The following is a 12,727-nucleotide window of genomic DNA, read 5'->3' on the forward strand; positions in this document are numbered from 1 at the left end:
CACAACCATTTTCCTATGTACTACGTATGACTCCAGCCAGTGGAGAGTTTCCCCCCTGATTCCCATTGACTTCAGTTTTACTGGGGCTCCTTGATGCCACACTCGGTCAAATGCTACCTAGATGTCAAGGGCAGTCACTCTCACCTCACCTCTGGAATTCAGCTCTTTTGTCCAAGTTTGGACCAAGGCTGTAATGAGGACTGGAGCCGAGTGGTTCTGGCGGAACCCAAATTGGGCATCAGTGAGCAGGATCATTGGTGAGCAAATGTCTTTTAATAGCACTGCCGACAACACCTTCCATCACTTTGCTGATGATTAAGAGTAGACTGATGAGACGGTAATTGGCCGGATTGGGTTTGTCCTGCTTTTTGTGGACAGGACATACCTGGGCAATTTTCCACATAGTTAGGCATAGTTCTGCTTAGCAAGGGATAAATGTAAAGATTGATGGGTCGAAATTCATTTCCAGAGTTTTTGAGGCAGTGTCACCGGCTGAGTGCTGATTTTAACGCCAGGTGGTAGGGACCGCCTCAAACTGCGAAATTCAGTTTTGCCGCCCAAAGATGAGAGAGCAGCATTAAAAGTGGTGTTGAACACTTATCCTCGGGCGCTAACGGAGCGGCATCTCAGGAGGCTGACCGATATTCCTGATGGTAGGCTGCAGGCATGCAAGTTAAAAAAAAGATTAAAAAACGTTTCCCAGACTTTTTCTCACCCACACCCACACTTCCCCACTGATCCAATTAATACCTAAATGCTAAAAAAAAAACATAAATACTTACCTTGATCCCTGGACGCTATCGCCCCAAGATCCCCGATGTCCCATCACCTTTCCCAGGCTGTACAGACGCCTGCCCGTAAGGCCACCGTACTCACTTAATTTCGGAGCATCAGTGTCAAGGGGGCATTTTCGACCCCTGAATTTATTACTCATAGTCATTACATGGTTTTATAAATGAAGGGCCTGATGTCCAAGTTCAAATAGAGCATTGCTAGAAGCAGTGGTGAACTGGGAATGGTCTGGGGCCGGGGGGGGGGGGCGCGGATTGACTGGGGTAGGGAAGGGTGGTGCTGGAGATGCAGCCACATCCCAATCATTAGCCTGACTGTGCAACTCAACTCCCCCGAGCAGTCTTGATCCAATTCTCATCCTGGTACAACCTGACTCCCACTTGTGTGACAGCTCACACAATGAAATGAATGAACTAGCAGCTGATAAGTAAGCCACAACTTTATTGTTTTCAGTATAAGTTCACTTTTCATATATCAAAGAAAGACTTGTATTGATAGAAAAACATAGCAAAGCATTTCACAATGAAATGCTCTGGTTTGCAGTAGTTATTACGTAGCCAAGACATGTTAGCCATGTTAGATACAGCAAGATCCACCAAATAGCAATGAGATGAATGATGAGTTAATCTGATTTTGGTGTTAATAGTTGAGGGAGGAATGTTGGCCAGGATACTGGGAGAATTCTCTGCTCTCTTTGAATAGTGCCATAGAAATGTAAACATTCAGAAAAGGAAAAATGAGGAGTGGCAATATAAACTAAATGCTATAGTTTTAAAGCGGTTGCAAGAACAGAGATTTGGGGGTTCATATAAACTATTTTTTGAAGATGGCAGGACACGTTGACAAGGCTGTTGAAAAAGCATAAAAGTTTGCGACCCGATTTTTGGCACTCCACGGCGAAAAATGGGGCGGTGAGGTCTTTTTCACCGGGTCGCGATCCTCCAGTCGGGTTTTGCAGCAGCGCTTAGAAGTAACGCCGGGGAGAGCTGTGCCGGGTATGCAACGGCTCTAGTTGCAACACTGCTGTGAGTTTCGACTCGAACCGGACCGGGACGCTGCAAAACGCGCCCCGCGATGAGAGTCAGGGAAAACACAGCGGTCCAGCTCTGCCGGCGGCGGTGAGTTGGATAAACTGAAAAAAAGGTAAGTTCCAGTTTTTATATTCTTTTATTTTTTTGTAGCGATTTGTGATGCAAGGGTGTTGGGAATGTTTTTTGAATGTTTTTGTGAATTTGTTTTTGGTGGGGGGGGGGGGTTCCCCTCTCTTGCAGCGCTCCTGGCCCCGCACTCTAATTGGCGAGGTTCCCGTTTTTGTGCCGCGAAAGTCGAACAACGTCTCCCTTTGCACTGCGCCTGCGCAGGGCCCAAATGACAAAAATTACTCCATTAAGCGCAAACGTTAATCGGGCGGTAAATTTTCCGTCCCGCCTCCATTTTTGGCCCAAAAACGGCATAATAGAAAATCTCGCCCTTTGGCTTTATAAATAGAGGCATACAATACAAAAGCAAGGAAGTTATGCTTAACTTTTATAAATCACTGGTTCGGCCTCAGCTGGAGTATTGTGTCCAATTTTGGACACCATGCTTTAGGAAGGATGTGAAGGCTTTGGAGAGGATGCAGAACAGATTTACTAGAATTGTACCAACAATGAGGGTCTTTAGTTATGTAGAGAGACTAGAGGAGCTGGGATTGTTCTCCTTAGAGCAGAGATATTGAACAGAGGTGTTTAAAATTATGCTAGAGTAGATAAGGAGAAACTATTTCCACTGTCAGGAGGGTCGGTAATTGGCAAATGAGCCAGAGGTGATTTTCTGTTTTTTATGCAGCAAGTTATGATGATCTGCAGTGCCTGAAAGGGTGGTTCAAGCAGATTCAATAGTAAATTTCTAAAAGGAATTGAATATATACCTGAAAAGGAAATATTTGCAAGGCTATGAGGACAGAGCAGGAGCATGGGACTAATTGGACATTCAAAGAGCCGGCACAAGCAAGATGGGCCGTATGTAATCCTGTTCTGTATGGTTCTATGATATGGTTCACCTTAATAACGCAAAGCAATGCTGTACTGTCGGAGTGATGTATTGTCATAGCAGACATCCTTTGGACGAGACGCTAAACCAACCTTCTGACCCAAGAGGGGTGAATTTGTCTCATGTGCCTAAGCTGCCAGAAATGTTGGGTCAGACCACCAGTAGGAGCTAGTCAGGGTGGAAATTAAGCTGGGGCCATGGCTATCAGCAGAAGTTGGGTTGGAGCAGCTAGGGGGAGTTGGATTAATAAGGGGTAAACCTGCATTCTACCTAAAGCTGTCACTGCTTTCTGCCATGCTGCGGATAATGCCAGCCTGTCACCCATCCCACTCCCTGGCTCAAAAGATTCAGCACACATTTCAATCACACTGTGACAGGACCTGTGTGTCCCAGCCTGTTAAAACAGGATTTGTGAAAGTTTCTATGGATCATTTCAATGAACCTTGTGCACACCACAGCTGGATGAATAAAATATTCAAAATTATTATAGGCAGGTCGCGATTGGGCAGATCCTTTTGCTAATGCTAACTGATTCAGGTTGAATGGAAATTTCAGAAACAAAGTGGAGCACACCCATTATTTTCATTTCCATTTGTTTTTCTACGAGACCAAGGGTTGGATTTTCATTTGGATTGCGCCTCTATTAGCGCCCTGGAGGGGCAGTATTGGGTCTGGAAATAATTACGGCCTAGGCAGCCAGCTTGCAGCGCTCCGCCGGGAAATTTGGTGCCGGTTTTGTATGCAATACCACCCGGGAGTGTAATACTGGTGTGCAACGCCCCCGTTATCATCCCAATCTCAAAATTTGATTTGCGCTGACCTCGTAGCGCCCCATTGCCAACCCGCCTGAGAAAGCTGGCGGTCAGAGCTGTCCCGGCGGCGGTGAGGGAAGGAGTGACTGCATGAGGTGAGTGTGATTGTTTTTTTTGGTTTTATTTTTGCGATTTATCTTTATTTGCGGTGAGCAATATATTAGGAATGTTTGTTGTGCCGATTATTTTTTTCCAGCCAGGCCTCCCTTAGGGCGCTCCAAAGCCAGCTCTTTGGCAACGGATTTTCAGTTGCTCACCCGGCCTAGCACCCTAAGAGTGATGTGGAACGCCTCCCTTAGCGCTCCACCCCACTCTCAGGGCGCAGCAACCGAATTTGTTGGCCGCTGTCGCAAACCATTTCCCGGTGCAAAATTTACCGCCCCGCCGCCATTAGCGCCCGAAGAAGCCTCCAACGAAAATCCAGCCCCAAATCTTTTATTTGTGAAATGGCAAAAACATACCCGTAAGAGCAAAGCTTCACCACTGATTAATTTGTCAAGCTTGTTTTAATGCAGTTAGGAATAAACACATAAACAATGTACTGAACAGAACACCTGGAGATGCTTGTTCAAAAAATGCACTTCTGCTCCGCATGTGATGGCGTCATTTTACCAACCAGGCAAAAAAACCATACTGTAAACACTGAGCTTAAGCTAACTACTTAGCTGACTTATGGCTCCCCTTCCATTCATATCATATTCAAGCCGCCGTTAATTTATTAGCATTTATTTGCATATAACAGTATCATTTTCCTTGTAACCATTTAGATTGCACGGCCATTCACACGAGTATAACTGGCAAACAACGCTGGTCTGTTGACTTTTCGCTCATTTGTTTGTTAATTTTTGTTGTTGTTGCAATGATCAGCAATGCTGTCAATAAAATGCATCCTTTTTCCACAACAAAGAACGGTGTGATGCAAAACTTTTTGATGACAATGGCTCAGATATTACCATTGGTGATATTTTAATAGATCAACACTTAATGCATTTGTACGATATTTTCTTGTCTGCTTTTTGTTACAAACGGGTTAGCAACTGAAATAAAATAGCGAACAGAGTAATGTGCTATGAGCACACTAAGCAGGCAAACGGTAACTTAGGCTTAAAACCTGAAAAAAATAAGCAATAAGATTTCAGTCCACTTACATGGACATTTTGGCTTACAAGGAATACATTCATCAATTTTGTTACTGAATGGATTTAATCCAACCTGTTTTTCTTCTTGAACAGCTGATGCATTTTTAGATAGCCTCTTGTTTAATTCCACCTCCTTTAGAAAAATTAAAAATATGATAAAGTTACATTAAATGTTCACACCACAAAATCCTGCATCCTGTTTGTGTTTACATTGTAATTAGGGAACTGAAATGACCAAACTGAGCCTAACATTTTTATTTTAAAACTTGAGGTAAGTTATCGAGCAGTGCATCACAAAATGGCAGGATGCGGGCCCTTGCCTGTGATGAAACCTAAGAAATGGAGTGCAAGCACTATTTTACAAAGGGAAAGGAAGAACTGAAAACCATCATGGGTTGTAATCACAAAACTTCTAGAAGGCCTGAGAAACAGATCATCTGCCTGCCCTCTCATTGAGGCAATGGTGCTTATCCCCACCTCTAACATCGCCAGTCTTCGCCCTTGCCTCAGCTCATCTACTGCTTAAGCCCTCATCCATGCCTTTGTTACCTCTAGACTTGACTATTCCAATGCATTCCTGGCTGGCCTCCTACATTCTACCCTATGTAAACTCGAGGTGATCCAAAACTTGGCTGCCCGTGTCCTAACTCGCACCATGTCCCGCTCACCCATCACCCCTGTGCTCGCTGACCTACATTGGCCTCAATTTCAAAATTCTCATCCTTATTTTCAAATCCCTCCATGGCCTCGCCCCTCCCTATCTGTAATCTCCTCCAGCCCCACAACCCCCGCGAGATATCTGCGTTCCTCAAATTCTGCCTTCCTGAGCATTCCTGATTGTAATCGCTCAATCATTGGTGACTGTGCCTTCTGTTGCCTAGACCCCAAGCTCTGGAACTCTCTGCCTCTCTTTCCTCCTTCACGACGCTCCTTAAAACATATGTCTTTGACCAAGCTTTTGGTCACCTGCGCTAACTTCTACTTATGTGGTCCGGTGTCAAATTTTTATCGCATAATACTCCTGTGATGCGCCTTGGGACGTTTCACTACATTAAAGGTGCTACATAAATACAAGTTGTTGTTGTTGAGGACTTGTATAAAGAGAGAAAAGAACTTTTCTTAAGGTTATGGAATATATCTATCTTGCCGCCACTTTTCTCCATGTACAGGTCTCACCAAGCCAGCCACCTCCTGCAGCCAGGATGGCAGGAGCTACGAGATACTTATCTTCAGCCAGCCATCGGGAGGTGTGCAACACCGACCCAATAATGACTCTCCTTCATTTACCACTCTGCCTACAGCAAGGCTCCTGACTTCAGTTCAGCACCTCACTGTAGCAGTGCGATTAGATGAAGAACAGAACTGGGGGCGGGGGCACGTATGAAAAAAAATCAATTAAATTACTTCACTGTATAACAGTTGCTGTTTCAAAATGCTGTGCCACACTAGAGAAAGAGCACTTTAAAAAAAATAGAGCTGGCCGCAATTCTTAAACATTATTTTCGATGTTTGTTACCAATATTATGCTATTGAAATTCCCCAGCATATCACATCATTTTAGTTCTCAGAAAGTCAAAATTAGAATGGGGGGGAGAGGGGGAATCAATTTTCTTAAGTCTAACACATTGGGGATAATTTTGACTTTGTGCGACAGTGTAGAACGGGTGATACTTCCCTCCCAATATTTATTTCCACAGAAAACGGGCTGCCAATTCGCTATCCCCGTTTCACACTATCGCACAAAATTATCCCCATCAGTTTTGCCAGGTTTTTTTTTAGAAATAGATCCAAAAAAATATAGCAACAGATCCCAAGAATAACTTCACAGTAAAATTATGTGTTTATATCTAGTTAGTTCCCTCTTCACAGTACATAGTGACTAAATTTTAAATGTGTGATGCAACCATCTGCAGTTTTAGCTTCAGTTCTTGCAGCTGTTGTTGCCGTGCTGAAAGATGGATGTTTTCTTCTCCCAGTTTGCACTGAGAAGTGACCTTGGATCTTATCAAGTCTGCAGTTACTTTCTCCAGTTCCTGAATAGAGACAAAAGTGTACAATAGGTCATTTGAATATAGTTCATTTTGAAACTGGCATTTTTGAAAAACAAATAGAAACCTAAACAACTCAGCGGCATCAAAAAAATAAAACAAGCGGATGGCCGGTCAACATTACAAGCCAAACCCTTCCACTTCGACAGCTTCCCTTTCAATTCCACACAGAATGGGATACAAATTTAAATCATTAATTCACTCCACTGTTTGAAGTGATGGGTGTAAAAAATAAATGCTCCGCGCTTTGATCTCAATTAATGACAACTTATGGAACTGCAAGTCATAAATATTCTGCCCTTTTCTCTCCCAGCCCCCTCCCTTTTCTGGTGCAGGGTAGTCTGCTTTATATCCTTCGCTCCTTCAGCGCATTGACATTTACTCAGACAAACGACAGAGGTTATGAATGTAGCTCTCTGATAGTATCAAGGATTCTTGATGATGCCATCATATTGAACTGAGCATTCAGCGCAGTAATAGTTTTATCTGGCAAAATGTTTGGTCTGTTTAACTTTTCTCTAAAAAAACTGGAATGCCATCTTATCACATCACAATTGTTGAACTGCTCTGGACTAAATCAAATAATGATACCAACAGGTTTAATTTTATGTGGTAACTGCAAAAGCATTGTAGTAGTTTTATATCTAAATCTTAAAATGTAGCATTTTTTAAATTAACTATATACATATATTTGTACACAATAAAACTACTTGCTCATTAACTGAATTAATTTATAGCAATTCAGCAGTCAGTTGGCAGTTAGGTGAAGTGCAGGGATGCACTGTAAACAGGAATAGTAGTAGGCTATTCAGCCCCTCGAGCCTGTTCGACCATTCAATGAGATAGAGTATAGAAGAATGAGAGGTGATCTCATTGAAACCTATAAAATTCTGAGCGGGCTTGACAGGGTAGATGCTGAGAGGCTGTTTCTCCTGGTGGGCAGGAAACCTGGGAGGCCGGGTTTCCCGCAGGCCCTGCCGATTTTACTAGCAGGGCTTAATTTGAAAGTCAGGCCCCAGTTTCCCGCCCGCAGCCAGCAAGCTTGAGAGGCTGGGTGGCTGCGGGCAGGTAGACCTCAGCTGCATGGGTATGGTTAGGGGAAGGAAGGAGCATTGGGATTGGAAGAAGGGGTCGGGATCAGGGGAGGGGGGTCAGGGATTGGTTGGTTTGGGTGCGGGGAAGAGGATCAGGTGGGTAATTTCAGGATCAACAGGGGATAGGGCAAGCAATGGGGAGTGGTTGGGGATCGGGGAGGTCGGGGATCTGCAGGCAAGCGGGGATCGTTGGGGTGGGGATCATGGGGGGAGGGGGGTGGGGGAGGAAATCGGGAATCGTGTGTGGGGGGGGGGGGAGGTGCCAGGAATAGGGGGGGGGGTGGCTGGAGGCTCGTGGCGGGCCTCATCATCATCAAGACGGACAGGCGATATCTCTGGCTCTGTCGGGAGTAGAAGTTGCAGTGTTGGGCTTTGCAGTCCTTCTCTTACAATACAACATATTTACTTACTTTGATCAATGCTGCGGGATTTCCACTGATATTTAGAGTACCATCAGCTCATTAAAATTCGCAATTCTCTAGTTTTATCTTGGTCTTTGAATATAGTAGGCAACATTTCCCACCGTGGCAAAACTGGACCCAGTTTGCCATGTATAACCATTATTAAAATCACAGATTGACCATGACTTGCCTAGACAATGGATGCAAAGTTACATATAGGTCAGTGTGAATAAGCATCTTAAAATTAGCCCCATTGCACCTAATCTTGTCCTGACACAACCTGACCATTTTATACTTGGAAGGCAGATAATTAAACAGTACTCACTGAAAAGAACTGAAATTATGTGAAGAGAAGCAGGCTTGCTCCTACATTACGATTAGTGTCAGCTGTGGCTCAATGGGTAGCACACTCGCCTGAGTCAGAAGGTTGTGGATTCAAGTCCCAATCCAGGGACTTGGGCACATAAATCTAGGCTGACACTCCAGCGCAGTGCTGAGGGAGTGCCGCACTGTCGAAGGTGGCGTCTTTCGGATGAGAAGTTAAACCTAGGCCCCGTCTGCTCTCTCAAGTGGATGTAAAAGATCCCATGGCACTTTTTTGAAGAAGAGCAGGGGAGTTACCCCCGGTATCCTGGCCAATATTTATTCCTCAATCAATGAAACAGAAACAATTCATCTGGTCATTATCACATTGCTGTTTGTGGGAGCTTCCTGTGCACAAATTGACTGCTGCGTTTCCCACATTACAACAGTGACTACACTCCAAAAGTACTTCATTGGCTGTAAAGTGCTTTGAGACGTCCGGTGGTCATGAAAGATGTTATATAAATGCAAGTCTTTCTTTTTATTACAAGCAGGCTTGCTCCTATATTACGATTACACAATTTTTAATCAATTGGAAGGTAAACTCTTTTTCTCAAAAAAAAGCTTTTACCCATCATACTGAGGGATGAGAGTGTTGAGGAATGGAATACTTTCCATTTCAGACTCACAGTATCATTATGAAGCACTCCCAGAATAGGTACAACACAGCCAAAAGCCCCACATCGATGCGCTTCAACCCCAAAGCTTCCTACTGCAACGAGTGTGCCTTCCCGCAAGCACCCTCCACCCCCCAACCCGCATCTTCAACACCAATCATTATTGGGCCTGTCCAGCTGACGTTGCCAGTTAATGCCAAATTAGGGATAACTTTGTGCTGTCGGCTCATTTCCACAAGGAACTGTATTGAGACTGCCAAACTCATTTCAAAACAGACTCACAGTCAGCAAAGGAGACTGCCATTTTATCTGAACCAAACTCCCTGTGGTCTGCATGTTGCCCCTTGGCAACATCATCCGAAAACACGGCGTCAGTTTCCGCATGTACGCTGATGATACCCAGCTCTACCTCACCACTTCTCTCGACCCCTACACGGTCTCTAAATTGTCAGACCATTTGTCCGACATGAGCAGAAATTTTCTCCAATTGAGTATTGGGAAGACCGAGGCCATTGTTTTCGGTCCCACCCTCAAACTCTGTTCCCTAGCCAGACTCCATCCCTCTCCCCAACTTCTGTCTGAGGCTGAACCACACTGTTCGCAACCTTGATGTCATATTTGATCCTGAAATGAGCTTTCGACCACATATCAGCAGCATAACTAAGACGGCCTATTTCCACCTCTATAACATTGCCCGTCTCTGTCCTTGCCTCAGCTCATCCGCTGCTGAAGCCCTCACCCGTGTCTTTGTTACCTGTAGACTTGACTCTTCCAACACGCTCCTGGCTTGCCTCCCACATTCAACTCTATGTAAACTAGAGGTGATCCAAAACTCGGCTGCCTGTGCCCTAACTCACACCAAGTCGTGCTCACCCATCACCCTCGCTGAACTTCATTGGCTCCCGGTTAAGCAATGCCTCGATTTCAAAATTCTCATCTGTGTTTTCAAATCGTTATGGCCTCTGTTATGTATTGTCCAGGTACATTAAATGTATGGTTACAATGGGGCGCCACAGAGGGCGCTGTGGTGGGAGACCTGGAAGTACCTGCAAAACAGAGTATAAAAGGCTGCCCACCACACAGAGTCACTCTGGAGTTACACAATAAAGGACTAAGGTCACAGCAATTACTACAACACCAGACTGTGTGGAGTCAGTGATTTGAGTGCTACATACATCACATTGGCGACGAGGACACGGACGAGCTTCACGCAACCATGGCTACTCTGGGCTCGCTAAAGGATTTTACAGTGGGTAATGATTGGGCTCGAGTACTACTTTATATCAAACGACCTGACGGAGAACATGAACGCACTGAGAGAGAAGCGTAAGGCGATATTGCTGTCCAGTTGTGGCGATGAGGTTTACTGTCTCGTCAGGGATTTGCTGGCACCCGTGAGCGCCAAGGACAAGTCATATAAGGAGCTGATTGAACTCATTCGTGACCAAGTGAAACCGAAGGAGAGCACCCTCACGGCCAGGCACAAATTCTACCACCACTGCAGACCGGAGGGCCAGGATGTCACCAAATATGCTGCGGACATCAGGAGACTCACGGCGCCGTGTGATTTTGGCACACACCTTGACGAGGCGTTGCGAGACGTTTTTGTTATGGGGATTGACCATGAGGGTCTCCTTCACAAGCTGCTATCCACTGAACCAACAGTCACCCTGAAGCAAGCCATCACTATCAGGCGGACATTTATGACCTCGACTTGCAGCACCAAGCAGATGATCCCCCACACAGTCTCGAACCCGGCAGGCACTGTCCACAGGATAGCGCCCGTCACGGACAAAACTGCAGAACGTGGCTCTGCCTAGGGCAGAGAGCACGGACCTCGGGATCCTGTAACTCAGAGTCCTCCGAGGGGGGCTAATCGAGTAGCACCATGCTGGCGCTGCGGAGGAAGCCATGGGGCTCACCGGTGCAGGTTTGCGGAGTATACTTGCAATACCTACCACACGAAAGGCCACCTTCAGCGTATGTGCAAAGAAACCTGACTCACTGTGTGGCTGAGGAGAGGGTAGATGATCCACCAGCCAGCGAGGAGCAGGCAGAAGAAGATGATGCGTTTGGACTGTATACTTGTACCGACGATTCGGCCCCAGTGGTTTTGGAAGTCAAGATTAACGGAGTCCCAGTGAATATGGAAGTGGACACTGGATCGGGTCAGTCGCTGATGAGTCAGGAAACTTTTGATAAACTGTGGATCAACCCAGCTGCACGACTCAAGCTGGTCCCGGTCATGGCGAAGCTGCGCACCTACACCAAGGAACTGATACCTGTTCTTGGCAGAGTGGATGTGCAGGTATCTCACGGGGGCGAGTCGCACGGTTTACCTTTGTGGATTATTGCAGGCGATGGGCCGACGCTACTCGGCAGGAGGTGGATGGGGGAGGTCCATGGGAGCTGGGAAGACTTCATTCCTCCACAGACCGCTGTCTCCCGTGTTCCCAAAGAGCAGCGTCGACCAAACTGGAGGAGAAAGAAGGGCTTCGACGGGCTGCTCCAGCAGGCATCGTCGGCCCGCAGGCAGAGGCCAGCTCCGGAGAATGCAGCGGTGCGGGGGCTGGTGCATTGTGGCTCCCGGGTGCGGTCGAAGTGTGGTGGGTCCCGAGAGAGAGTCGAGAGCGAACTGGTAGGCAGCAGCAGGATACTCAAGATGGTGGCGAGCCTCGTGGCAGCAGAAGTTTGCAGAGAAAGGCAAGCAGAGCAACTAAAATGGCGGCGCCCAGTCGAAGCCTCATGGGAACAACAAGATGGAGTCTTAAGGGAAATGTACCCAGGAGACTTAAAAGGGCCTACACCATTGGCGGTCCCCACAAAGAGACTTTTGTAAGGGAAGAGTGAGTCTTAATGAGTAATGTGATTTGTATGATGACGTGGGTTAATATTTTGATGCTGAAATGATTACTGTGTTTAAAATGATGGGTGATTTACAAAAAGGTCACGAGATACAAGTAAAAGGGTTAATGGATCTGTGACTAACATGACTAATGGACTAATGAGATTGCCGATTTTATGTGATTCATGCAATGGTTCAGCGGTGGCAGATGAGCCACAAAGGCGACTACTTTCTGAGAACAGAGGCAATGCACTAGTTGCGATACCCTGTCTCAGCGCAGCCCATTACCTCGGGCAAAAAGGGGCTGTATGCCGCCACCGTACCTTACCCAGTGGAGCTGGGATTAAATAACTGTTCAGTGTACCTGCAACCTTTTGTTGTAATTCTTCAATGCATCTATATGTACCATACAAATGCACTGTCTATGTATACCTGCTTTCTGTTGGAGGTTATGCTCGTGTACTTCTTCACCCATGTAAGGACTGCAAATACCACATGCTTGCACCGGATCGCAAGCATTATCTCTACATGGAGGAGAAGAGGGAAGTGGATGGTCATGGACTCATACTCACAAATCAACCAGGA

The 12,727-nt window shown here is 45.9% G+C and overlaps 1 protein-coding gene across 12 annotated transcripts in view; it reads right to left on the reverse strand.

Moving 5' to 3' along the window:
* ccdc73 (coiled-coil domain containing 73) overlaps positions 1 to 12,727 on the reverse strand; it is a 254,155-nt gene that overhangs the window by 96,276 nt on the left and 145,152 nt on the right. For all 12 annotated transcript variants that reach the window (XR_011596610.1, XR_011596609.1, XM_070899541.1 and 9 more), the window contains 2 exons: positions 6,679 to 6,807; positions 4,848 to 4,907 (listed from right to left, as the gene is read on the reverse strand). Coding sequence is in view for 10 of the 12 variants with exons in the window: in XM_070899541.1 (XP_070755642.1) it covers positions 4,848 to 4,907; positions 6,679 to 6,807 (189 nt within the window). In the remaining 2 variants the exon portion in view is untranslated. The remainder of the gene's footprint in view (positions 1 to 4,847; positions 4,908 to 6,678; positions 6,808 to 12,727) is intronic.

Source organism: Pristiophorus japonicus, chromosome 14 (genome assembly GCF_044704955.1).
Source record: "Pristiophorus japonicus isolate sPriJap1 chromosome 14, sPriJap1.hap1, whole genome shotgun sequence".
Taxonomy (NCBI): Eukaryota; Metazoa; Chordata; class Chondrichthyes; family Pristiophoridae; genus Pristiophorus; species Pristiophorus japonicus.